The sequence below is a fragment of the Solea solea genome, chromosome 10 (genome assembly GCF_958295425.1).
Source record: "Solea solea chromosome 10, fSolSol10.1, whole genome shotgun sequence".
Classification (NCBI taxonomy): Eukaryota; Metazoa; Chordata; class Actinopteri; order Pleuronectiformes; family Soleidae; genus Solea; species Solea solea.
In genome coordinates this window covers 26,363,530-26,391,012 of record NC_081143.1, presented here as the reverse complement: position 1 = coordinate 26,391,012, position 27,483 = coordinate 26,363,530, and the positions used below count along the sequence as shown (strand labels likewise).

The following is a 27,483-nucleotide window of genomic DNA, read 5'->3' as shown; positions in this document are numbered from 1 at the left end:
CAATTGCCTCCTCCTTCTCCTCCACCTCCTCCTCTTTGTCATTAGTCTCTTCTCTCCTCTCACTCTCATCTCTTTGTCTGGATTGTGGCTTCGCTCATGTGACGGCACACTGCCGCAATGCCTCATCTGTCCTGGGAGATTCTTAACAAACATCTCCTCCTCGGGAAGAACAGCACACACACACACACACACACACACACACACACACACACACACACACACACACACCCCTCCCCATCACTGCTCAAGTCTGGGATGATTAGAATTATTTCTTTAGGTCAACTGGTTCAACAGTCTAGTCGATATAAGCCTCGCGATTGGCCCCCGCGTCTCTCACGTGAACGCTCCGATTGGCTGGTGATGCCAACCAGAGGGGATTTGGGGACAAACACCTCTCATCAATAGTCTGATTATCAAAAGTGCAATAAAGACAAACACAATCGGACCACAATGTCCTGAGAGGAGGAGGAGGAGGACAGGCAGAATGCTTGAAAGCACAAAGAACCAAACACACACACACACACACACACACAAAGCACTGATGTGCACAGTCAGAACGTACCTGCACCCGTTAATTTGCTCATTTGTATTCAAATAGCTCGATGTATCTGTTGGCTCACGCACACACACACACACACACACACACACACACAGAAACAGATATAACAATGAGAACTTCAGTGCAGTGAAGAAAATAAAGAGTCGACACAGAAATGAAGGAGTGGTAGATGTGAAATGATGGTCCACATAATGAAGCGACAAGGGACCAACACTATTTAGCTCCTTCCTGTGCGCAAGAGAGAGAGAGAGAGAGAGAGATGTATACATAATGAGGAGATGAGACAGAAAGAAATGTAAACAAAGAAAATGGCAAACAGAGGAAAAGTAGAGAGGCAGGGGAGGACAGAGAGGGAAGAAAAAAGTATATGTGTGCTTGTGTCCTGACTGCAGTTGGGTGGCAGGACATTTACCTGCCGACAGAATAATAATAATAATAATAATAATAATAATAATAACAAAAAAACCTGAACAGGGCGTCCGAGAGATGTGTTCATTTTCTGCTCTGATATTTAAATGATCTATTAAGAAAAAAACAAAAACTGCACATTCAGGTTGAGCTGCAGCTTTGACGAGGCACATATGTAGAAGACTTACTGCTGTTGGTATGGATATGTGACTGTATGTGTGTGTGTGTGCGCGTAAAGCAAGGGGGAAGAAACAATAGAAAAAAAGAATGGTATGCTGCTGTCTGAGGCAGACAAAAACAAACAGCCGCTCATCTCAACCTCTGTGCACATACCACCCACCATCCTCACACACACACACACACACACACACACACACGTATACATACACAGACCTTGCAGGGCTGAGCACCCAAACCACCCACACACAGTGACAGACATGCGCAGTCACCACACGGAGCCAGACGCACACGTATGCAGCACATAAGATTGAGGTGCAGACCCAGCCTGGCACAGGCACGTGCATTAAACACATGCACACACACACACACACACACTGTACCACTCAAAAGCTCTCTCGAGTGAGGAGGCAGACATTAACATGCCATAAATGGAGATGGAGGGAAGCGAGAGGAGTGGAAAAGAAAAAAAACCCCAGCATACATACATTAATATGCACACACACACATTCACTAAAAGAAAAACACACCCACGCATTGGGTTGGCACAGATGCGCACACACACACATACACACAAAGCTTTTACAAACAGCTCCCAAACCCACCCTGCGACAAACCAGACACACACACACAGACACACACACACAGACACACACACACACACACACACACACACACACACACACACACACACGTGTACGTATGCATGCATGCATTCAAACCAAATCATCCAATCACCACATCCCCTCCTCTTTAGGGAGGCTCACTGTCCTCTTCTCTCCCTCCCTCCCTCCCCGTCTTTCCTTCTCTCTGAGATCCTTCATGAATAAAAGGGGGGGAAACAAAACAGTAATGTGCAAACTGTCTCCTCTCTCTCTCCCTCCCTCCACTTCACATTTTCCTCCTCTCTTTTACCTCTCACACTTTCTCATGCATCTGCCCTGTTGGAACTTTTTTAGTCAAGTCTCCTCGTCGGTCGGATTGTACCATGTGCTCTGGAATAGAGGGTGGGGCAAGGCATGATTTTTTTTAAAAACTAAACAAACTCTTGTTAACCTGCCAGCCTCCCACTTGCTCCTACACGTTCATTTCATTTCAGTTAACAAGGGTTCTTTGACTGGCAGCTATTGTTAACTAATATTTATAAGCCATGCATAATAAGCATAAAGGGCACATTTAAGGCTATTTTTGATTTGTATCCAAGGGTTTCGTCTCATACGTCAAGGTGTTACATAGAAGTAAGTGGAGATTGATTTAGAATATCTCCAGTTTACAGTTATGCACAAAGGGTGAGCTCTGCGTTTCAGAGAGTCTGGCAACCGCAGTTTTCAACATTTTGAATATTCAAAAACCGATTGCTGATTTAAATTTGATTCGGTACACAGAGAGATCAGGGTCCAAGAAAGGTTCTGTCATCATGAAATCAAGAGTAGTGATGTGTTTGCAGGATCAAGATTAGGAAGCTTTAATCCCGGGTATGACGTACCTGTCATCTCTACACTGAAACGGTGCAGGTCTATGCCAATCAAAACTGAAGCAACGCTATTAAAAGTAAGAAAAAATAAGGTTTGAATTCATTTAGAATCTTTGAGGATGTCAATCCATTACAATATAGCACCTCGTACTATATTGTCCTCGACATGGGCGGAGTCATCGCAGCACGGCTGCATGAAACTGCCGGTATTTATAGATTATATATAGATTAATTTAGTAGCCGTTTTTTACACTGCTGAGGTAAAAATCAAAATGTCCTCATTTTTAGAGACGACGGCACACGAACGAGAAGCAGATCAGTCATGAGCATTTGAAACGAGGTCTGGATCTGTCAGCTGTCTTGATTTGAACACCACAGAATAACCAGACAGACGTCTTTGTTTATATTGATTTGTTTGTTATTGATCTCATGATTAAAAGACAGAGAGAGGCTGAGGTCTCAGTGAAACAAGAATATTTTATACTATTTAAACAAAAGCCCTGGGTGCTGTGGATTCTGGAGGTCAACGACAAGTGTGACTTTCAGGGTTGTTTTCAATCTCATTTCCATTCCGTGGGATCAAATTCCCACATTGCGCTCTGGAAATTGTCAAAACTGAACAAACTCCATCGGCTTTGAACGTTGCCACGCTTAATAACACAAACTAGGTCTGGTTAACGCGCAGCCCGCCCTTTAATTCCCCACACCGCTCTGGTATTCTGCAGCTGACAGAGCCCAAATGCATATTAGCGTGCATGCGTGTGTGTGTGTGCGCACTCGCCGCAGTGGCGGGTGAATGAATCAACTAAGCGTGTGTGAAAACACGCCGTCTGGCCTCCCTCTCTCTCTCTCGCTCTCTGTATTGCAGCACACAAACACAACTGTGCGGCTGCAACAGTACACACATTACAGAGTTGTGTTTTCTCGCCACGTACCACAGCTTAAATTAGCACCTCTGTCCATGCCAGGCAACACACATCCAGGCAGTGAGCCCGGGGAACCTCACGCTGCTAACTGGCAATAGCGGGGAAAACAATTTTTTTTTAGGGGACACACACATACACACACATACACGAGATGTAAACAAAAGAATGGTGTCAACATATTCTCACACACACACACATCATCCGTAAACTGTCAGGCAGAAAGAAGTTTGCGTTTGGATCATTCTTGGGTTTTCTTCTTTGTGTTATTTTTTTTAAAAAAAAGGGGTGTGATCGACAGATACAAATTGGATTGTGAGCTAATATTTTTCTTCTTTTTTTTCTTTTTAAATAAAAACCCCCCTTTCTAATTCTTTTTTTTTCATCTGTACAAAAACATATTTTGATTGTACTAATACCGCAGGAAAACACAGTGCAAACTCTTGGACAATAATTAACAACGGAGCGTTGCAGCGATTGGCGCACGTAGGAAAAGATTAAAACAGGAAAAAGTAAACAACTCTTTTGTTGTTGTTGTTGTTAAAAGGTCAAAAATAGGGTTAAAGTTTTCATTCGCGAAGCAAATCTTTCGCCTCTCTGACAAAATAAAACACTCCCAACGACGATGGTGAGAAATCAGCAGCATTTAACTGGCGGCTGCTCGGTCAGTTTTCCCAGCACGGCCCCGACAGAATTCCCACGGTTAAGGTCTGGGGACATAGATCATAGACCATCATGCTGATATACATATTAATATGACCTCATCGAGCCCTCACTTTCAAGAAAAGCTTTCAATCTGGTTGTCCAGATGATATAAAGCAAAACAGAAAAAAAATAAATACATCAATTTAAGGGAAATTGTACAATCTCACTCTGCCGCCGCCTCCGCTGACTCGCAACACTCTGGTTTAGATGCTTCGCCACGCATTCATTCAATATCAAAAAAACAACAGTGTAAGGAAGTATAACTCGGAAACAGGATGACCACCCCCCCACCCCAGGGAATGGCTGTGATTGATTATGGTAACAAAAGGGCGTTTAGTAACAGTACGCACTTTTAAAAACAGAAAAAAGCTACAGAGAGACGAGGAGACTGTGTGTGTGTGTGTGGGGGGGGGGGCGCTATCGTCAACCTCTTCCCTCTGCAACCTTTCTCTGCCATGTTTCCATCTCTCTCCATCAGAAAAGAAAGGGGGGGGCCCAAAATGAGGCGTATTTAGGGGCCGTGGAGAGAGGGAGTGAAATGTGGACAAATAAAAAAATAAAAGAAAAAGCAGAGTGAACAGATACAAATATTTTTGAAAAGAAGAAACGGATTCATCCCCCAACACATGGCTGCTCGGGGGAAGAGAGACAACTGTTATGACCACAGAGTGGCCGTCGCTCTCTACTCATTACCTCAGAGAAACTCCATCCCTCCTTCCTTCCATCCTTCTGTCTATCTGTCCTTTCAACAATCTGTCCGTGAACTCACTCAAAACAAAGTGCTGCTATCCCCTCCCCCCCTTTGGAGGGCGTCCCCCGGCGTGGCTGCGCCGCCGCCCGCTTCGTTACTGTTGGCTGCCGTCACGGCTTCCAGGGAGGCGGGATCAAAGCCTTGCTCCGCCCCCAGTGCGTCGGCCTCCATCTTCACACTATCGGCGAGGAAGGCGGAGTAGGCCTCGCTGTCGGCCATCAGCAGTTTGAGCTTGGGGATCCAGCTCTTGCGGACGACACGGCGGGCGTTAGTGCACATGTCGGCCGCGATGGCGTTCATCTCGCTCTCCTTGAAGCTCGGCGCAAAGTTCTGGCAGTAAACTGCGGAAAGTAGCGGGAGCAAAAAAAAAATTTAAAAAGGGAGAACGATTAATAGCAAAAAGGTTCTCTGCGCCGTGGTTTTTTTTACGATGCTGACAATGGGCGGGGCTTAGGAAGCTGCCTGCTGATTGGCTACTGAGTTTGCAGCAACGGCTCAGTGGAGTCACTGTCCGTCCATAAGTATATAACGTTTATAATCTGACAAACGTTACTAGATACTTAGAATTTTTCAGTCGATGTTGAAACCTTGGGGAACAAGTTTCAGACGGACATCGACTCCAAACCCGTGACTACTTCCAGTCCATTGAGCTGTCGCGCCAAAACTCACTAGCCAATCAGCAGGCAGCTTCCTAAGCCCCGCCCCATGGTCGGAATCGCAAACAAAAAACCATGACCCACTGAACAAGTGAGGGAGCGCAAGTGAGCAAACAAAATTCAGATCATTGCAAACAAAGTCTATTTTCAAACAAATAAAATACAATATTTTTGAATGATTAAATCGATATTTTATTTGCAATTTGCTTGAAAATATGGACACAAATCTTAATCCCACACAAGACCAACAACATACATTGTAACGCGAGCACCTCGGGCGTGAGATTTCATACTAACGCATCTGTGTTACTCACATTTGACAGCGTGCAGAACTCTGTTGTCCAGGGGTTTACGACTCGGATCATTGGTTGAGGAGCGGATGCCAGTTCCACAGCTGTTCGCCAGAGTGCTCCTGAGCAAGGGACAACAGACACCGTCAACAACAGGTATGATGTAAACATCATTAAAAAAAAAATAATAATAATCTATATGGACAAGACAAACATCCAGGACGTCTCTCTCTGCTTGGATACACAGTTTCTTTCTGTATTTCTTTTCTTTCTACGACCAGATCTCACAGAAACGAGCATACAAAGCTGAAACAATGTGCATTTCAAACAGAGATCGTGTCTTACCTTTCCTCTTTTATCTCCATAGCTTTCATTTCAGTACAAATCTCTGTTGTTTCCAGCTAATGTAAGGAACTCCTGCGTGGACTTGGGTGTCCAAGTGAGCGGAGAGCTCAATAAGCCACTGAATAAGTACTTGCATAAGAGGCAAAAAAAGGCTCAAACTGTTATTGTTTGTGACTGAAGGTAGGTCGTACACACATTGCTATGAGTTTGTGCTTAAGTGAATAAAGTGCAATTGTGTAACAGTTCATTACTTCAGTTAAACTGGATTTACAGAGAAGAGAGCTTGCCCTCAGAGCATGATATGGGGGGGACTCGTTTAGTTTAACTTGGACAGCTGGGTAAGCAAATGAAGCGCACCCTCGCTTGAAAATGTGACGATAAAGTTGAAGTTAGAATGATTCGCAGATTCAGATTTAAATGAGACCTTGTATGCGAGACATATTTTGAATCATAGTGACGTAGACAACAATCTACAGCTGGAGAAACTACATTGATGTCAACGTGCAGTCGTCAGTGAGACTGGAGCACAGGGGTGTGACTATTTTGAGGCTAATTGAGGAAATCATGTGATAACGTTGCTGAATATTGTGATGGCGTTATGTCTCACAATAGATTAAGAGATACAAATAAAAGTGTTCATTTCGCATGAAGCCATAAACGACACATTTGTGCCGTGTCATTTCAAAGGCATAATTCTCCAACTGTGTAACAAATATCGTTCTCCACAGAAAGAAGAAATAAACAGCCCAAACATGACTCAGCTGAAATGGTTTTGCTGATTTTTAATAAAAAAAATTACAGTTGTGAAGCATCCGATCCAGTGATTTTGACCAGTATCAGACCAATATCGATACTGATTCCCATCCCGACTATAAATATAACACAAATGGACAAAATTTTAATAAATTAGATTTAAAAAACAGATTTTTTAAAAGGTATTTTTATTGCCAAGTGCAAACGTCATGTATAATAAAGTTTGTGCCCACAGCTGCGGTGTGTGTGTTTCATGGACGCAGCCTCTGCTGCAGCACAGCTGTGTTACCTAGTTCACAGAGGACGAGTGATGTTTTGAGAAGTATTTAACTCATATTTTACCCGCATGAGTTAACTTTCACTCCACTCCGTACAGAACTTGATGGGCAGGAGATAAATGATTAAAGGCACTTTGAGTTGTTGATTGATGATAATTGTATTACTAGTTCTTTTTTAAACACACTTTTCCATGTACATTTCCAATTTGTCATCACCTGCTGCTTACTGGCTGCAGAAAATGTCTGCGTCAGCTAAATCTCTAAAGTTTGTAATTGAATATTCTGGTCTACAATATACAGTGCAGCCCTAATACACACTTTATAATTAACCAGCTCTGTGTTTGTCTACAGTATGTCGTTAAACTGGGACCAAAATGGTGAAAATGTCACTCTACATGTTTATTGAACAGGAGGTTTCATATCGGAGTTTTTGTGTTTATACAATTCTGGACAAAACCTCCAGCTGAACCTTTACATAATTTGGAACCTCATTTTTAAACACTTAAAAACTCCAATTTGGCAATGGTGGTTAGTGAGACATTTTGCTGTGGGCTTGACATGGCTTTATACAGACATTCATACATTCACTGCGTGAAGCCTGAGTCACACTCTGGCAGACACTGACCTGTCAAAGAAGGCTGCGAGCAAGCGCCGGAGCAACACTTTGTGGCGGGTGCCGGCACTGACGTGGCAATTCATGAGCTGGGCACGAGAAATGAACACGGAGGTGCCACTAACCAGCTCCAGCTTCTCCGCCGGGTCGCCCTCCTCGTACAGCTTTGGGTGGCAGCGGTTCCCAATCTGGCTGATGAGCTCGGCGGGGAGCGAAGCCAGGTCCTGTCGGGATCGTCCCCCCCTGCCCCCCCGTCCGCCGCCAGAGTCTGGAGCCAAGTCTGGCAGAGCCTCCACTCTCTCGCTGACCACTGTGGAGGACGGATTGTGTAATGTTAAATGTGTGTTAATAATATTAACATTAACATTAATAAAGTCTTTTCTTTAAAAAGGGAAAGATGACAAATATCTCAAACACTAGCAGTAGTCAATCAAAAGCAATGTAAAACTAATTCCACTGCGCAGTGGTTTCTAAGTTGCACCAAGGCGGTTTTTAGTCTACAAATGAAAATGACTGCAAATGAATAAAATGTTCAAGAGGCTGAAAACATGTTTGGTAAGGCCACCATGTCCTTTGGGCGCCCAATTATAAAAATTTAATCTGTGAATCGATGTAAACGTTTGTGCCTAATTTGACGAGATTGCTTCAGATAAGGGAGCAAATAAGCTTTTAACTGGGGTGGGAATCGCAGGGTAATTCACAATCACAATATGATATATGTGACATAATGCATGGCCCGTGATAATATCGAGACGCAGCGATTCTGCGATATTTGATATATTACAGCACAACAACCACATATCGATAAATGCCTGTCACATTGTTTTCACGGGAGTTCTGTGATGTAATCCTGTTGACGAACCAATTACTGTCCACATACATTATTCCTGTGATAAGAGTCATGAAGTAACGATGCTGTCAAATCAATTAGGTGGAAAAAAGATGCTTTTTGTGAGGCAAACAGTGGCATCTGACTTTTGACCACCAAAATGGAATCAGCTCGTTTGAAACAATTAGACCATATATACAGTATAGAAATTCCATCATGTTCAAAACCCAAAAAAACATAATGTCTCTGACCACTGAGCAACTTTCACCATTAACAAATAGTCAATTTTTCAAATGACACCATGTTCTGGGAAGAATTGTGGTTTGGTTTGGCCTTGATCCCATTACATATTAAAAATTGACTACCAATAGAACAAAATCATGACTCATTTTGCATTTTTGACAGTGTCCATGGTATAAAGTAAATGGTCTGTATTTATATAGAGCTTTTCTGGTCTTGATGACCATTCAAAGCTGCTCTACAATAGTTTTGCCATTCACCCATTCATTCACTCACACTTTCATACAGCTCATCCATGTGCAGCACATTTTTCTATCACACATTTTCATGCCGCTCTGCACGGCTGCCAGGAGCAACATGGGGTTAAGTGTCTTGCCTAGGGACACATTGGCATGTGAGCCAAGAACCCAACTCGCAACCTTCCCCGTTGAAAGACGCCTCACTCTACCACTGATCCCAACTGTCGCCCCAAAAGTGAGATGGCTGTCTTCAAACTGTGTGTTCAAAAGCATTTTAAACACTGAGGTAATTACACTGCTCTCTTTGCACTTAACGCTTCTTTGCCTCCATTCATGCATTAAATTCCTTTTGTGCGTTTCCATTCATATTTTATTCAGTCAAACAGGAGAAATTGGAGGACAGGCTGTTCTAGGTCAAACAGAGATCAATGTGGTATCCTACATGAGGACGTACTGTACACACCCTCCATTTTATGTAATGAAACAATTTCCCTTAAGGGCCCTTTGGCCGATGGTCCAATAGGCAGGTAAAACACATTGTGGTCCAAAACTACAATTTTCCTATCATCGCTGACAGGATTTGGCATGCGTACTTTTCATTAACTCCTAGACTGTTTGCGATATCTAGAAAATTCAAAAACTATAGACTGGCGATCTGTCCAGGCTGTGACGCCGCCTTTCACCCTATGTCAGCTGAGATTGGCACAGCAACCTCCCGCGACCCTCATGTGGAGGATAAAGCAGTAGAAGATGAACGGATGGATAACAGAAAGCAGAGAAATAGAGCTTTGCACCCATATACTTGTCATTACGGTAGAACCTCAGGAGTTCCACGCAACGACCGTCCAATGCCAGATATGGAATGTGAAAGTTACCTTGGAAAGAATAGCAGAAGAACTCACTCACTGACACTTTTTGAGACAATTCTACAGCCATGAAATTAAAATAAATCCAGACAAAATCTGTAATTTATTTCAGCATTTTGTTTTTCTGTCTTGTCCACAAACTTGTCCAGAAACCAGAAAATATTCAGAATAAACTCACTCTCTGAACTGCACCTAAAGGAGGTCGAGAAGTCTAATTCTCTCTCAGATGTGTTGACTAACATTAATCTGAAAGATTATTATATTGTATTGTATTACTGATCAATAATGCCCCATATATGTTGCCTACCCCCAGCTTTAAGCCACTGCTAACAATTCACAATTTTAAAGCAGAATTTAACATTTCCTTTTCCACAACTGGGAAGGTTTGGAAAAAACAATCTTTACTGGATTCATTTCTCAAAAACACAGCACAGTGAGACTTCAGAGATCACAAGACAAAACCCTTCTCCATTTGCATAAAAACACACTGTGACCTCGAGCCGAACTCCCACACTTATGCATTCATTTACAGTCGGTGCTTACCTGCAGCCCCAGCATTCAGCATGCTGTACATCGTGTACATGTTGCAGATCTGCCGATACTGCTCTTCGGCACTGTCGTCTGCTATTTCGTCCTCCTCCTCGTCGTCGTGGTAGCTGATTGGCGAGTCACTGGTGTACATGCTCAGCGTGCCTGGACTCGTGCCCTCGGGGGTCCCGCCGTTGTTGTTGTTGTTGTTGTGGTTGCTGTTGAGTCCGGTTCCTCCCACTGTGATGGCGTTTCCGCCGCCTCCAGCCATCGCAGCATTGGCGGCCGCAAGCCCACGCCCGGAGGCTTCTTGGGTAGTGTTGTTTGAGGAGGAGGACGAAGACGAGGAGGTAGAGTAGCGTGCGGCCTTCCTCATGCCGCCTCCTCCGCCCCCTCCGGATCCCCCATCACGGTTGCCCCCTTCCCACAGCCGCTTGGCCACAGGGGTGCAGACCACTGAGTAGGGAGAGCCCTCCTGCTGGGTGGGGAGAGAAATACCAGTTGAATACCATCACCTGCCCAGAACACTCAAATGGCGCTTTTCCACTACGTGGTCCCAGCACGACTCGACTCGCTTCGGTACGGTTATTTTTGCTTTCCCATTAGCGATGGTACCTGGTACTTTTTTAGCACCTGCTCTCGTGAGGTTCCAAGCGAGATGAGCTGATACTGTGCGTGACGTCGTCAGACTGCCGGCCACTCATTGGACCGAGAGTGCCAGTCAGTTAATCATTTTAAATCAACTGATTCTAATGATTCAGTACATCGAAAAGAACTGCTTTACAAGTCACTAGTGTGTCTTTTTGAGTGTTAAACAAAGTCACTGCAGTTTCTTGCAGTGCTTGACCCCGCCCACATTGAGGAGATACTATAGTAATGGAAAACCAACCAAACTGTGTAGAGTTGAGCGGCGCCATGCTGTGCCGTGCCGTGGCGAGGCGAGACAGAACCATGTAGTGCAAAAGTGGCAAAACAAGTAGCCAGGTTTTTCCTTCTTCTACCTCATACGCTGTGATTCAGTCTAGAGCACGGGTCTCCAACCTCTTTTCTTCTGAGAGCTACTTTGACAAAATGACCAAAAGCTACTCATGTTTGTTTCTTTAACATTTATCCTCATCGCTTATTTTCAACAAACTGAAAAATGTCCACAACTCACATTTTGCAATAAACATAACAAAAATAGCATCTAATTCAGCTCCATGTGCATTTGACAGCAGCGCAACTGTTTGACAACTAATTGGCAAATAATAATTTAGTGTTAGAAGGGGCGGGATACCTCTGAGTTTGATTGGATGAAAATGTAAGCGGGGTATGTTTCATTATTGAAACCTTTGGCGAGCTACTTGGAAAGGGACTGGGAGATACTGGTAGCTCGCGAGCTACTCGTTGGAGACCCCTGGTCTAAATGCTGCAAGGCTTGTTGATTCCAGGAAGTACATCGAGCCCTACCTGCTGCGGCTGTGGGGTGGGCTGAGGCGTGGTCGCCGTCTGTTCCGTCTTCACCTTGGACACCAGGGGGAGGGGCGTCAGACAGGAGGAGGGCCGTCCCGCTGCTGAGGCGACGAGTCCAACTCCGCCTCCGCCAACTGTTTGCGTGACGGGACTCTGGGGCTCAGAGGGTGGGGTCTCCTCCGTGTGGAGACCCTGGGAGTCGCAGCTTGGAGACGAGACCTGGAGGCGAGACGATATAAGAAAGATCAAGATAAGTAAGGGATTAACAGATGAGATTTTAGTGTCAGACACGTCAGAGTCTTCCTGATTTAAAATCGTAAGTACTAAACATGTTTGATATTTTTACGACTGAAAAGCGATTGGGGAGCAACAGCAGATTCCGCAATAACCAATGCGTGTGAGTTGATTGCGTCTCCTCAGCCACAGATTTTTGTGTTTCTCCGCACAATACATTGCACACATAACTGCTAACTGCCTCCATGTCTGTGTATATTCTGAAATCACGTTAAATCACGTTCAAGTTCCTGTGAGATCCCAATTCCCCTGGAATCTATTCCCTAAAATTGTTTGATTAAAAGGCCAAGTGTGTGTTTGACTGGATCATCTAGTCTTCATTGTGTCTGTGGTCTCTAGTGTGGGGCAGGCCTTAAGAAAAAGAGGTTGTTTTAGTTCATCATATGGACACTTATTTAAAATGATACCCACCATATCCAGTGGCCCAACCCTCAACTTTATACAGACTTTAGGTTTATTACAAAAAACAAAAATGATGTGTCGAAAGAAACATTTTAAGACCTGCAAATAACTTTACACACACATAAGTGAGTGGTGAAATCCCCCCCTCCCCCCCAGCAAGCAGCCAGTCATGACTGCATCTTTCAGCCTGGGAGGCGCTGAAAGTGTGAGCAGTGTCTGCATTGTGGAAAATATTTGCTTTCTATAAAAGGCACACATGTTATCAGAGTGTCCACGCTGCCCACGTGACACATGAATCTCAGGCAAATAGGAGCAAAAATCATCTTTCACCACAGTTTCAAAGGCTATATCTGTCGTCTATATGTCACAACCAAAACACTTTCTCTTTCCATTTCATTTTTTTTGAAGGAAAAACCTCTCTGTTCCATGAATCCAGTCATGTTTGTCATCAGGGCTTGCCCCGGCTCTGCCTGCCTGCTGAGATGTAAATGCCTGACATGGGAACACTTGCAGCTAAAGCAGAAATAACCAGTGTTATGCTGAGTAATCACCAGCAGTCAGCAGACAAACGTCAAGCTGGCAGGGTTTTTTTTTTATATCAGGTCTGTGTCTGAGGTGTACAGTCAAGAAAATCTTTGCTTTCCCCTCATTAATATGCAGATGCATGCAGCACGGCAACGCTCAATCTAATCAGACCTTCAAAGAGAGATAATGAGAAAATGCCATGCATTGTGTGACACAGAACAAGTACCTGTGGTGGCAACTCAAAACACTTACTCATCGCTACTTCATTAGGTAAACCTTAAACTACTTATCTAATCAGCCAATCACATGGCAGTAACTCAGTGCAGGTAGGATTATAGATGGTCATGACTGACTGCTCAAGTTCAAACTGAGAATCAGTCCCCAAAATGCAGCAAAATCCAGAGTGTGCTCAGTGACAGGGACCTTAATGGAGCGTCTGTAAACAGTTTAGCAGATTGAAGCTAGCCTGAATCAGCTGAGGGAGCTTCCACTACAGTATCTACATAGGAAGAAAGCGAGACAGGGACAGTGGTGCCAGAAAAGAGCAGGTTGTAAATTAGAGTTTCTTGAATTCTTGTGTACCTGTGAAGTCCTCGCTTACAGCTCCACATCTGGATTAATCTAATAAACTATCATGTTAAAAGCTTCATTAAAGCGTTACCCATTTACCTTAAGGAAAAACTCTGTGCCCTTCTCCATGATCTGCTGGATCTGGAGGAAGCCGGCGGTGTACATGAGCAGGAACTGGTCTCCAACGTTCATGCTGAGGCGTCCCGTGTAGCAGAAGGCCAGGATCTGCTGGAAGCTCTGCGGCTGCACGGCCGGGGGCAGCTCCACCACCAAGCTCTTCCCGTCAGCATTAAACAGATCCCGGAAGTAAGAGCTGCTGGCTGCCAGCACGGCACGGTGGGCCTGAGGGGAAAAGAGCAGGGAGGGATTAGGTAAAAATGTTTCCTGATTGTGATGCACTGTGCATAACAAGATGTCATGAAGTGGAGCTAATCTGTGTTTATTGTTTTACTGTAATGTGTTTGTTAAAGTGGTTGATTGGCTTCATCTAAGCAATCTTACAAAAGTTTACTGTCTTACTTTGGTATGGGATCATGTCCCGATCAATTTGCAATCCCAAATATTCAGTGAGTAGATTACAAAGTTGACAATTAAATGTAAAGGCAACTTTTGCAGTACTTTTGCCACCAAGGCAAATTTTTACAGACTATGTGTAATGTCAAATACTTATCATCACTTTACAATATTATGGCATGATGAAATATTACATTATTTTGTCAAAAATAAAAAAGTACTACTGGAGTCATGTAGATAACATATCACGGTGATACTAAGAAAGGATGTATGTTTAGAAAAGCAGTGGAGACCTTGAAGGCGTGTCCTTTGACAACCACAGAGATGTCACAGTAGAGGCCCTGCAGCCGCTGCTCGTTCAGACACTCCAGGACGTTGTTGCCAAAGTTGGGGATCGCCATCTGCAGTGTCTGAGCCATAACGCTCTGCCCAGCACCACAGGGTCTACAAGAAAACAAAAAACAACAACAAAAAGTAAAAGTTAGATGCAAAAGGGTCAGAAAGGGAGTCCAAAAATTGAGTGATATGTACAGGAAGACATAAAAACATTACATCACAATTATCTTGACAAATACTTGTGATTCACCAAATTGGTGACATAATTGTAAAAACAAATCTGAGTAAATCATTTAAATGCCTCTTAAACTTTATCCAACAAAAAGTTCATAAATGGCATCTTCTAAAAGCTCAGAAATAAACAGAAAACAGATTAATGCTACTACTGATACAAAAACATTAATTAAATGTTACAAAAACCCAGTACTGACGTTGCAAAAAAACCCACAACTTTCAGTGTTTCTGGGGCAGAGCTTTGACCAAAGGGTCAATGGGAATGAATTGGTTGTATTTTGACAGTGAAATGATCATAAAATCATGACATAATTGAAATAATCTTGCAATAAGTCTGATATACTTCCATACGGGGCTTTTTAGGTCCCTTGGTGTCTGATGCACTTCTGGGCTGTACATATTTATAAAAGAAGCAGAGTACGCGGAGTGTTTTATAATTAATGAATTAACAATTTAATTCCAAAACACCCAATTTAAGGCCACCAGTGAACATTATAAAAGCTGGCCTTCTAACGGTTTTGTTGGTTTTTGGCCTACTTTTTGTATTTCCACTTCAGCTCCTCTCTCAGTCAAAACACAGTCGCTTACATAACACGTCTATTTCACTCATCACGATCCAACAGGGACGCCTGCTATGATGAGGAAAGTGTGGGGGGTGGGGGGGATCTGTTGAACTCCAGATGATTAAAAATAAACAAGGAATACGTCTCTGAAATCGTTGTCTTTGTCGTGAGAAAGTCTGGGGGAGCGCTCCTTTTTCCTGTGGGCCCTTTGTTTTTGTTTATGCACGAACAATATGCACTATTTACTCAAATACAAAGTATGGATGTAAACAGATGAGAACACAAATGGAAGGCGAGTCACTCACTACACTACTGGACAAACACATGAATATAAGGCTGAGATCTCCTTGTGACGTACGACGGTATACATTCTAACACACAAACACACTTGCATCTAAAACATTGAATCTAAACCTTTGAAATTACAGAGAATTCTTATTTTTGATGTACAATAAAAGAAAAATGTAGATTTTGCCCATTTTGGAATTGCTTCACGGCTGCACAGCTCGAGCATCGCATAGCCTTTATTAAGTTAACAGTGCTGTGCTTCTCTTTAAAAACACTGATGATAATGAAGTTCTTTAAGCCCGTGGCAATGAATTAAGAACCCGTGCCTCTTTTGCCTAACTCATCAAAATCAGCCTGTAATCTGAAAAACATACTTTTAGGGCTGGTCAACAACACTTTTGTCTGACCATAAGTATGTGCTGTGTTACTCTTTGGTTAGGTTTGGATCAGTTTGGGGGTTTTTTCTCCATAAAATGTAAGAAAACTGAAAAATCTTTTGGTCTTTTTTAACCAAACCACACAATGACTCCATGCTCGTTTTTGTCTACATACCAAAGGATATTCAGTTAATTGTCACAGATTAGCATTTTGGCAAAGAAACCAGATAATATTCACATTTAAGTTGATGAAACCACAGAGCTTTTGGCTTTTTTTTTTTAAATGAGAAAACTATCAAAAAAAAAAGTAGTTGAAGGTTCATTTAAATGTTGGTTATAGAGCTGCAACTAACAATTATTTTCATAATCGATTAATCTGTCGATTATTTTTGCGATTAATCGAGTCATCGTTTGGTTTGCCAAATGTAGAAAGGATGATAATCTAAAATGTCTCATTTTGTCCAAAAACCAAAAAGTCCAAAAAGCTGAAACAATCAGAAAACTTGTTTTAATTGCTTAAAAACACTCAAATCGATTGTCAAAATAGATGACGATTCGTTTAGTAATCAATTAATCGAGTAATTGTTTCAGCCCTAATTGGTTATTAATCGTTTCTTGTTGGAGCTCCCTGACAAGTTGCGCATTTCATTTCAGTATCTATATCAGCAAAAATATATATAACTTATTTGCTGATAAAAGCGAGCATGCTGAACATCACGGAGATACCAATGTACAGTTAATAAACGGGCGGCTCCCATTTAATGACCAAATTCATTTTCCAGATTTCTCCAACGCCGGAGAATATGAACACAACCCATTCAAAAAAATAACTGACCTTATGTTCTGTCGTGTAATCAACAACAAAAACTACTGAATTGACTGTGAAAACAGCCGTAAAAACAAAAACACGGAGCACCAATGGTGCACTTTTGGCTTGGTGTCATATTTTCAGCTCATATTCAACACAATATTAGCACGGGCGTGTCAGAGGGGACGGAATCATTGATGCAAAAATCTCCACTACTTCCATGATTGTTTTTGCTGTGCAGCAAATAATAATCTGAAGCTTTGTTGATGTTGCAGAAGGCGGTGACAGCTTTTAGTGTTGTCTGAACAGGTAGGCATGACACATCACTACACTGTCTCTTATTTCAAAACCTTCCTTCTATACCTCACGGTTGAGTAAACGGCACAAAAGAACACCCATTCATTCACTGGTGGTTATTTATTCAAACTGACTGGGGAAACCTAGACCACACAGATATGGACGGTTAGATTAGGTTAGCCATGTAAGCAACTTTCAACACGTTACCAAATACACTCAATTCAGTATCAGTATTAAAAGTATTGTTAGTCAGTGTGTTACAAAGACCATGCTCTGTGCTGAGAAGCAGCCGGGAGCAAGCGCTCAGAGGAAAATGGCTGTGACCAATTTTAGCGATTTTAACTGATGGATAACCAAATAAACTTGTCAACTTAAAAGGACAGTTTGACCTATTTCTTCTGAACTCGGTCAAATGAAGAATGCACTTAGAATCATTAAGATGCTGCTGGATTTGTTTAATTCGATTAATCGAGTAATCGCTTGGTCCATAAAATGACAGAAAATGTAGATCAGTGTTTCTCAAACCTAGAAAGGATGATGTTCTCAAATGTCTTGTTTTGTGAACAAACCAAAATGATTTGAGTTTTAATGATTTCTTTGTTAATATGGAGCAAAGAAATGAGAAAATATGCACATTTAAGAAGCTGAAAAATCAGAGCTTGTTTTAATTCTCAATCAATCATTCATCAAAATAATTGATGATTAATTTAGTAATTGGTTTATTGTTGCAACAAGGAGAAATTATCTAATGACAAGCTTTAGTTATACATTCACTGAGTAATGGATTTGAAACATGAAGCATAAACACATGATTCTATAATCCAAACAATTACTCAATTAATGAATTATTAAATTGCTTACTAAATTAATCATCAACTATTTTGATAAGCGATTGATCGGTCTGAGTGTTAAAGAAAAGTTTTTGGATTTTCCAGCTTCTTAAATGTGAATATTTTCTGGTTTCTTCGCTCCATATTAACAAAGAAATCATTAAAACTTAATCACTGTGGTTTGTGGGCAAAACAAGACATTTGATGACATCATCATTTCCCGGTTTGGCAAACACTGATCCACATTTTCTGACATTTAATGGACCAAATGACACACATTATGAAAATAATCGATAGTTGCAGCCCTTCTAATGCAAGAAACACAAACATATGAACGTAGCCATGGCAATTTACTAATTGTTTTATGATGTGGATGTTGAGTCAAAACAATGACGCTTTCAGCCTTTTTCTTAAGCATCAACAGAACCTGTGTTAGACGGATTGTTTTGACTATAAATACACACTCCTGCAGTGGAGCTGCTCCTTTGCAACAATAAAAAAAAAAAAATCATTGGTTGTAGTGGGAAACCTCCAGGTGTGAGAGTGAGGTAGGGTGATATTGTACTACTGTGCATGCTCAGCAAAAACCTTCCCCCAGTGAGAGATTTAAGTTAAAAATGTGGGCTAAATCAGTCCCCCTCCCCTGCTTTACCCGTTACCTTAGGGCACTACTGGAAAAAAAAGGACCATGAGGACTTCAACAAAATTAAATTTTAAGTTAAGCATTGCCAATTAATTTTGCTAGTATTTAAGGCACAGGGTTAATTGAAAGGGTAAATTATGTCTAGTTACAACTCCCACACCAAGAATTTTACTTAAAAAAGTAGTTTTAATTTAATTTTAATTCTCAAATAACTACTTCTCCTAATAATAATATTATTATTATTATTATTATTATTATTACTACTATTCATCAACTAAACAACTAAAACAATTAAGATAACAGACAGACTGAGACTATTAAATTACTAGTAGATGTTTTCTCCAACCTATTTGGTTAAAATCAATTATGTTCTGACATAATCAGTGTTTGCTTGCCATATTACCTTCAAACATTATTATACTGACGCCATCTTTAATGAGAGCATCAAGAGCTCAGTGATAACTGCCACATCAAAAGTTGCTGGTTTTGATTTTGAGTGAGGGATGATCTAAGCCCTAAAAATGCATGACATGCAGTGCACTGTCCACTCTCTAAACACCTGCACATCCCTGTGACCTTGGACAAGAAATTGAACTGACGAGTGTCCTGATGGAGCCACTCAGCGACCAAACGGATACCAAAAATCAGTAGCCAATCAGCAGGCAGCTTCCCGAGGCCCCGCCCATGGTCAGAATCGCAAACAAAAAACCACAGCTCAAAAAAAGTTAGTGCAAAAGAGTCAGAGCAAACAAAATTCTGCTTATTGCAAACAAAGTGTATTTTCAAAGAAAAAGAGACAATATTTTTGAACAATTAAATCGATATTTTATTTGCAATTTGTGTTTTGATTTAATTTTTGTTTGCTTAATTAAAATAAAGTATTGCTTGCCTCATGAAATGTTGTTTGAAAATATTGACACAAATCTAATTAGAGCAGCAACTAACGATTAAGTTATGTTAAAAAAAAATGTTGATCAGTGTTTGTCAAACCTGGAAAGGATGATGTTCTCGAATGTTATTGAGTTTTAATGATGTATTTGTTTTATGGAGCAAATAAACTAGAAAATATATTCACATTCCAGAAGCTAAAACAATCAGAAATCTTGCTTTAATCATGAAAAAAGCTTCATACCAATTATCAAAATAGTTGACTAATTTAGCAATCGAGTAATTGTTTCAGCTCTAAATCTAATTCCATAACTCTGCAGGTTGCAAATGTACTCCATTTGGATTGAAGTTGAACTACTTGTAACATGATTCATAACATCAGTAATAGACTAAAGATGTCAGTTTTGTAAATGTAGGTTCCCATTTACAAGAAACTAGACAATAAAGCACAGCACGACCAATAGATGCATGGTTGCAGGTGACTCAACAACATGGTGCCAGACCATCAAATTACAAAACCAGAGGCTTCCAAAAAAGAGAATTCACATTCTTGAGTGACATCATGACGAGTTGCCACATTTGCCATCAGCCTGGAGGGTTTCCTTTCTGCTGCCCCTGGTTTGATGTCAACTCACTGCTGAGTGCTGACATTTCATCCGAGGGAATCCTAACCAGCTACCTTTTTACTCCTCAAAAACAGGTCAAAGGTTACAACAACTTCCAGGAATCATAAAGGAGGTTAATTCACACCACTTGACCTTTGATCTCTTAGGCCCCCATGTGCCCCATTCTACACTTTGACTTCATGTCAAACAGAGTGTGTCTGTCGGTGTGTGTGTGTGTTCTACATCTTTATTAGTTTTTGATTTAATCCACAAACTCTGCACACAAACCACATGCTCTGGCTAAAACACAGTGACACTTAATATTCCCTACAGTCTGTGAGTGTGTTTATACACACACACACGGTCATGATTATTTAGATCAATAACAAACACAAGCTTCTAATTTCAACATCAATCACTACATTAACATATTCGGCTTCCTGGTTTAGGGAGGTTAAAGAAAAGGTAGCCTGTTAGCAAGTAGCAAGCTACGGCTAAAGCTAACACTTGCATTTCACACTTCACCCATGCGTACAATTAATTCCAAGAACCTTATAAAACGAGATAAAGTCAGTGTTCGTGTGACTTATTAGTATAAAGCGCATTTTAAGACCGAATACAAAAATAGTTTAACCGACACTCATGAGCTCCAACTGCAGCTCTGGTGTAGCCTCCCCTGAGCACAGCCAGAGCTATAACTTCAAAAACAAGGAATATTATCCACTACACATCAATTATACATCAGTTTATCTCACATGGAAGTCGCGCCGAGCTGGTGTCTCGCCGACAGACGCGTCGGGGGAGAAGAAGGGAGCCCGCCAGCAGCAGCAGCAGCAGCGGGGCAGGAGAGCATTCAAAACGGGCAGAGAGCGCTCAGTGCCCCGCCGCGTGCCAGCCTCGATACCCGGGAGGATTTGGGAGTCCTCGGTTGGCCCGGGCCGGTGTGTACAGTGGAGAGAAGGGGGGAGGAGGAGGGGGTGTGGGGGAAAAGGAGGGAGAGAAAGAGGGAGAGGGCTCCTCTCTTCCACTGGACGCACGAGTTTAGCGTCCAAGCAACCGTCCAGGAAATATGTCACTAAAATAGTCGAGGAGGGGAATAAAATATCCAGCAGTTTAGCTCCCGGTCTCTTCTCCGTCCGTGCCACCGCCGCGTCGTGTCCGTGTCGACCGAGTTCACTTCTCCTTCTCCGGCCGAACGGCAGCTACCTCTACGGGACAGACACGCGTTGTGCTCCCCTCCAAAATGTCGCTTGTGATATATCACGCGAATTAATTATTTATTAAATCTACACAAAAAAACGGGGAGCTACACTGAGCCACACGGGCTGAATTACGACGTCTTTGTTATTATTGCACTATTATTATTATTTTGCCGGACAGGAGAGGTGGATCCATGTCGGAGGGCGACCCTGACATTCCATCTTTAGCCGACATCAACAGGTCATCCCGGGACACAAATGCGCCGCAACTGTGGGCGAGACAGACGGATGGATCCGGCATGGCGAGGGGAGGGGGGAGGAAAGTACGGGGAAGGCTGTGAAAATCAATAACCGACAGGACACAAGGACACGGTGTGACAAGACTGTCTGTGTCTTTAAAATGCACCACATTAGCTAACCCTCCCTTCTTTTTTCACTAGTTTTGGAGAAAGTTGGAGAATGCGGGAAGGAGGACGCGTCTCAGCGAGGCCAGGGGCGCTGCTAGAAATGTTGGGTTCCATGACAATTACATTATTACATTACATGTCATTTAGCAGACGCTTTTATCCAAAGCGACTTACAATAAGTCACAACATCCATAGTATACTACAGTTGCGGTTGAAAAACTGCCTTGTCAAATAAAATGATTTCATTAAGACAAGTGTGTTTAAATGGCACTGGGTTTCAAGCTATAACGGAACCTAAAAATAGAAGAAGCTGGTGCACAGTGGAAGAAAACGTGGAAATCATCTTGTGATTCACTGTCCTGTCGGAATTCACAATTTTAAAGTTAATGTAGGGTGGAAAAAATGAGAAGCACTCATTCGTCAGTTAACACTCTTATGACCATCATGATAATCAGGATTTATTTTGATTTTATGGCTGTGGTATTGTCAAAAAAATTGTGTCAATGAGTGAGCACTTCTGCTTCTTTTTCCAAGATAACTTTCACTTTTGATATCTGACAGAGCTTGGTTTCTCCACTTTCTGGTATCCATCCATCTGTCTTCTACTGCTTTATCCTCCCCATGAGGGGTGCTAGTGCCAGTCCATAGTTTTTCACAAACGATCTAGGAGTTATGGTTAGGATTAGTATGCATGCAAAATCCTGGCATGGATTGGTAGCAGCAGGGTTAAAGTTATTTGGAGGTTATTTTAAGGGTTTACCTAAAATGTCTAATATTAAGAAGCTTTGCATAGCAAAGTTGGTCACACTAAGGGCCAGTCCACACGGAAACAAGTGTAGGTAAATACGCAGTTTTTTTTGTTTGTTTTTTAAAATCATATTGGCGTTTAGTCCACATAAAAACTGCATTTTGGGATCCCTGATATGGTATTTTATGAAAACGGGTTTTACAGAGTGGGAAAATCTGAAAATAGCCATAGCAATAGTCGTCTTCCTTCTCATGTATTAGGAGATTGTTTGTTTGATTGAGTGTTCCCAACTACTTTCAATGAAAAGTAACTTAAAGCCAGCCAGAAAAGACCCCAGATATCGCCAGAACACGTTCCTGTCTTGAGCGAGTTCAGACATGAGCATGAACAAAAAAAATAAGTGTTGAAGATTAACAGTGAAACTGAATCGTAAAAAATAAAGGGGAGGAGAAAACAGAACCCTATTTTTACTTGAATGAACAATACAGATTGGTGATTGTTCCGCACATGGTCAGCTGCACTGCACATCTGCAGCTTGTTATTGTCTGTGTTTCTCTCTGTGCGTGTGCCAACAGCCAGACCTTCTTGGAAAGTAGTTAGGATTATGTCAGAAAGTCACTACATTTGTCACTATAGTCGTTTTTGTGAAGAAAAAAAAAGTCACGATGGTCTGTAAAGTCGCTTGGTCTGTTTGCTTTATGATAACGTTTCTGTGACTATACATTGAAATGTCGTTACGTTTCTGTGTGGATAGGGCCTTAATTCAATGAATTGATTCCCCCACTAGCACTACTATACTGGGACAAGGACATTGTCACTAGAGCTGCAACTAACAATTATTCTGATGAACCCGTCGATTATTTTCTCAATTAATCAAGTAATCGTTTGGCTCATAAAATGTCAGAAAACGTTAAAAAATATTGATCAGTGTTCTCAAAAGTCTTGTTTTTGTCTACAAACCAAAATTATTGTTTAAATAATTTCTTTGTTATATGGAGCAAATAAGCTATAATTTAATTCCCATTCAAGTCACTAAATCAATCAAAAATCTTGTAAAAAACTTCAAACCAATCGAAGTAATTTAATAATCGAGTAATTGTTTCAGCTCTGTAGGAATGTACATTACAAGTATAATTAAAAAATATTGATAGATCTCGCTTTTGATAACCATGACAACATTTATGATAATCGCAATTGTCATAAAAATGCTAACGTTGAGGGGGGCCTCCGCGGACCCCCGGACGCCACGCACCAGGGGAAAGGAGGGACTTCCCGCGGTGACAAGTGAGTGTGAAGCCGGTGAAGTGGTTAAAGTTTGGTCCGTGCCCCGGGAGCCCATCCCCCATAGTAACTAACAGAACTTTACCACCTTCCGTCCACGAACTAACAGCACAATAAGAACAACAGCTTAACCACACACACTGAAACAAAACACCACATACTGTACGACAAATACGAATTCTAGAAGGTCCCAAACACACACACACACACACACACATACATACATACATACATTCCCCCGGACCCAAATTTCGGGGCTCGGGCAAAAACAACATCCACTCTGACAACGGTCCGAGCCAAAGACGCCGGACCGCGAACCGCTGTCCTCGTTGACCCGCAGTGCTGCTCAACTCACCCCCTCAGCCTCGATCTGTGTATGAAGCTCTGCTGGAAAGTGATTCGATGGAGGAGCAGCGGCGCAGACCAAAGAAAGTGTGTCTCTCTCTGTCTCTCTCCCTCTCCGCCTCGCTACAGGCAGCCATTCATTGTGACTGTACGCCGTGAAACCAGCCGCCGGAGCACGCGCACATTTCACGCATACACATGCATACCAAACACGTGTGTGTGAATGATTGGGCGTGCACGCGCGCCGAGGAGAGGACGGACGCACGTGCACGCACACATACGGGCGGAGTACAGAATTATCGAGGGGAGGGGAGGGGGGGGGGGGGTGACACAGAGCGGGGACTTCTTTTTTTGGGACTCTCCCAGGGGTTACAGACAGATCACAGAGCTACCGATCGACCAGACAGATAGTCAGACTTGAAGACGGACAGACAGGTGAAGAGACAGACAGTCTCTCATATTTGCCTCATTATGCATTAACGCTATGCACTGTCATGTCAGAGAACAATGGGCAATGGTACAGGGAGGGTGGATGGACTGACAGACGGATGTTGTGACCACAATTTTATTGGTTTGTCCTTTTTCACAGAGGAGGGTGTAATAAAATAATGAAAACATTACTTGATGTCGAGTTGTTTTGTCCATGCAATGAAGAAAGTATAATGGAAAATGTAAATTTAAATTGGTGTCTTACTAAATCTCCCTTCCTCTCACACATACAGAACTACAGAACTCTTCTTGGGACAATACATTGACTTCTAGTCATTTGGACAGCCAAATTATCCCTGAAGTCAACATCAATCTTAATGCCTAACCTTGTCTGTTAGAGATCGTCTCTAAAGGTTGTATAAAAGTAACGTTAGGGGAATGCTCTGGGAACCAAAAGAGAACGTTCCATAACCAAACTTTCCATATCAACCACAGGAGAACCTCGAGGGGAACCTTCAGTGACCATTTCTATAAACGTTGTATGAAGGTTGTGTAAAAGTAACGTTAGGGGAAAGTCTTGGGAACCAAAAGAGAACGTTCCATATACAAACTTTCCATATCAACCACACAGGAACCTAAGGGGGAACCTTCAGGAAACGTTTCCACAACCAAAAGGTAACGATCCCAGAACATTCTGGGAACCAAAAGAGAATGTTCCATATCCAAACTTTCCATATCAACCACAGGAGAACCTAGAGGGCAACCTTCAGGGAACATTTCCACAACCAAAAGGTAACGTTCCCAGAACATTCTAGGAACCAAAAGAGAACGTTCTATAAAGGTTGTATGAAGGTTTTATAAAAGTAATGTCAGGGGAACGTCCTGGGAACCAAAAGAGAACGTTTCATATACAAACTTTCCATATCAACCACAGGAGAATCTAGGGGGGAACCTTCAGGGAACATTTCCACAACCAAAAGGTACCAAAAGAGAATGTTCTCCAAAGGTTGTATGAAGGTTGGGACAAAGTAATGTTCTGGGAACCAAAAATTAACGTTAAGAAAACTTTCCATATCAACCACAGGAGAACCTAGGGGGGAACCTTCAGGGAACGTTCTGGGAAGCAAAAATTGTGTGGAAGAGTGAATCATCTTTCAACTGGAAGGTTATGGGTTCGAGTCCCAGCTCCCCAAGGCTACATGCCAATGTGTCCTTGAGCAAGACACTTGATAAATTCATGTCAGAGAGCAACTGTATCACTCACCGGTGGCTGGGAGTGAATGGGTGGATGGTAAAACTGTTGTGAGTGGTCATCAAGACCAGAAAAGTGCTATATAAATATAGTGGTCCTGACAAGGTCAGTGTTTAATCAGACATAAAGGTCGTTGATAATGTGACAGCAACATCAAGAAGGAAAGAGGAGCTATGAGAAGATGTGAGGAGTGTCCCAGGAACATCTGAGATCTTTGTCCAGAAGAACATCAACTGCGCAGAAGAAGAACCCCCCAGACTCCCAGACCCTTGAGGATTCGAGCTTCAGGGAGACACAAGACCACCCAGGTAGGGAACAGTGTGTGTAAGTGACTAATAACCACATACAGTAGATACATTCACATTTGCTGAGTTGGTGAGATGAAAACACAAAAATGATGTGAGCATCAAATCCAGAGATGCAGATACAGATACTGTACAACACATACACTTACATATGCACTGGCTTTACAAAGATCAGACCTGTGTGGTATTTCCCATGTGAAATGTCAATATGTCTTTGTACAAATGTACAACATGTACAAATGTCTTTTTGTACATGTTTGTACAATACTTTACAGATCAAGAATCCCCCAGTTTTTGGTGTCAATAAAGTATCTATCTATCTATCTATCTATCTATCTATCCATCTCGTTGTTTTTGTAAAGTTTTTTTTAATCTAATATAACTAGAAATGTCACACAGCTAGTATGAAAACTAAGTAATCGGATTACAACTACCACAGTAAACGGATTACAGTGGTGACGGAGCCCACGCGCCGCTGCAGGCAGGTAGACAGGCAGCGTCCCCAGCCGACCCGACTGTCTGAGCCCCACCCACTCGCGCTCACCGCTCACCGGGGTGTCTTCTCCCTCTGGGCGGCGGTTCGTGGAAGCGACTTCCCCTCCTCCTCCGGACGGTGTGAAAGCACAGCCAGCCAGCGGACGACGACGGTTCGATCCCCGCTCTGTCAGACGTGTGTAGAGAGTCCGCGGGGGCAGGTGAGCCCAGCTCCGGGCCCTCCAGGCGCTGCGCACTGTGAATGCTAAGCTGATGAGACTGCACTCACACAGTCACAGTCAGTCTGTCTGTCAGCCAGGCAGCGCCACTGCCGCTGCGCTCCCCGCTCTCTCTCGCTGTCATGCCAAATACTATTAACTCTATAATTCTCCTGTGTCAGATGTGCAGCGCTATACGCTCTGTGGGCATTTATTGTCACAGCGCCCCCATCCAGATGTTCCGGGTGGTGGTGCTTGTGCATATACTGTATATATACATTAGATTTATCACTTTTATTTATTTTTATTTCATGTCTTCTGCACAGTCAGACATGCGGCGTGCAATAAACAACTAAATATAACCATTTGATAATATATTAAGTGATAAATCTATTTATAGATTGTATTGTTATTTGTTTTTTTTGCAAATGTATTGTAATATATCATGTCATAATAATGTGTGCTGTGATGTTATCATAGTTTTGTTTTTTTCATTAGTTTTGACTTTACTTTTAAGAGTGGGTTTGCTAGTTGTTATTGTTTGTAAATGCTTAGTGTTCATTAGT

The 27,483-nt window shown here is 42.2% G+C and overlaps 1 protein-coding gene across 4 annotated transcripts; it reads right to left on the bottom strand.

The window, feature by feature from the left end:
• Positions 1-1,821: 1,821 nt before the first annotated feature.
• Positions 1,822-26,968, bottom strand: nacc1b (nucleus accumbens associated 1, BEN and BTB (POZ) domain containing b). Of its 4 annotated transcripts, none has more exons than XM_058641539.1 (8): positions 26,770-26,968; positions 14,684-14,834; positions 13,977-14,219; positions 12,084-12,305; positions 10,650-11,112; positions 7,945-8,242; positions 5,968-6,065; positions 1,822-5,338 (listed from the first exon to the last, which is right to left on the bottom strand). In XM_058641539.1, exons 2-8 carry the CDS (start codon positions 14,807-14,809, stop codon positions 5,016-5,018), a joined length of 1,773 nt encoding a protein of 590 aa, XP_058497522.1. In that variant the 5' UTR covers positions 14,810-14,834; positions 26,770-26,968; the 3' UTR covers positions 1,822-5,015. The 4 variants fall into 4 exon arrangements, with proteins under 4 accessions (XP_058497522.1, XP_058497524.1, XP_058497521.1 ...); XM_058641541.1 differs by having other exon boundaries at positions 26,777-26,885; XM_058641538.1 differs by lacking the exon at positions 26,770-26,968 and adding an exon at positions 24,250-24,452.
• Positions 26,969-27,483: the final 515 nt, after the last annotated feature.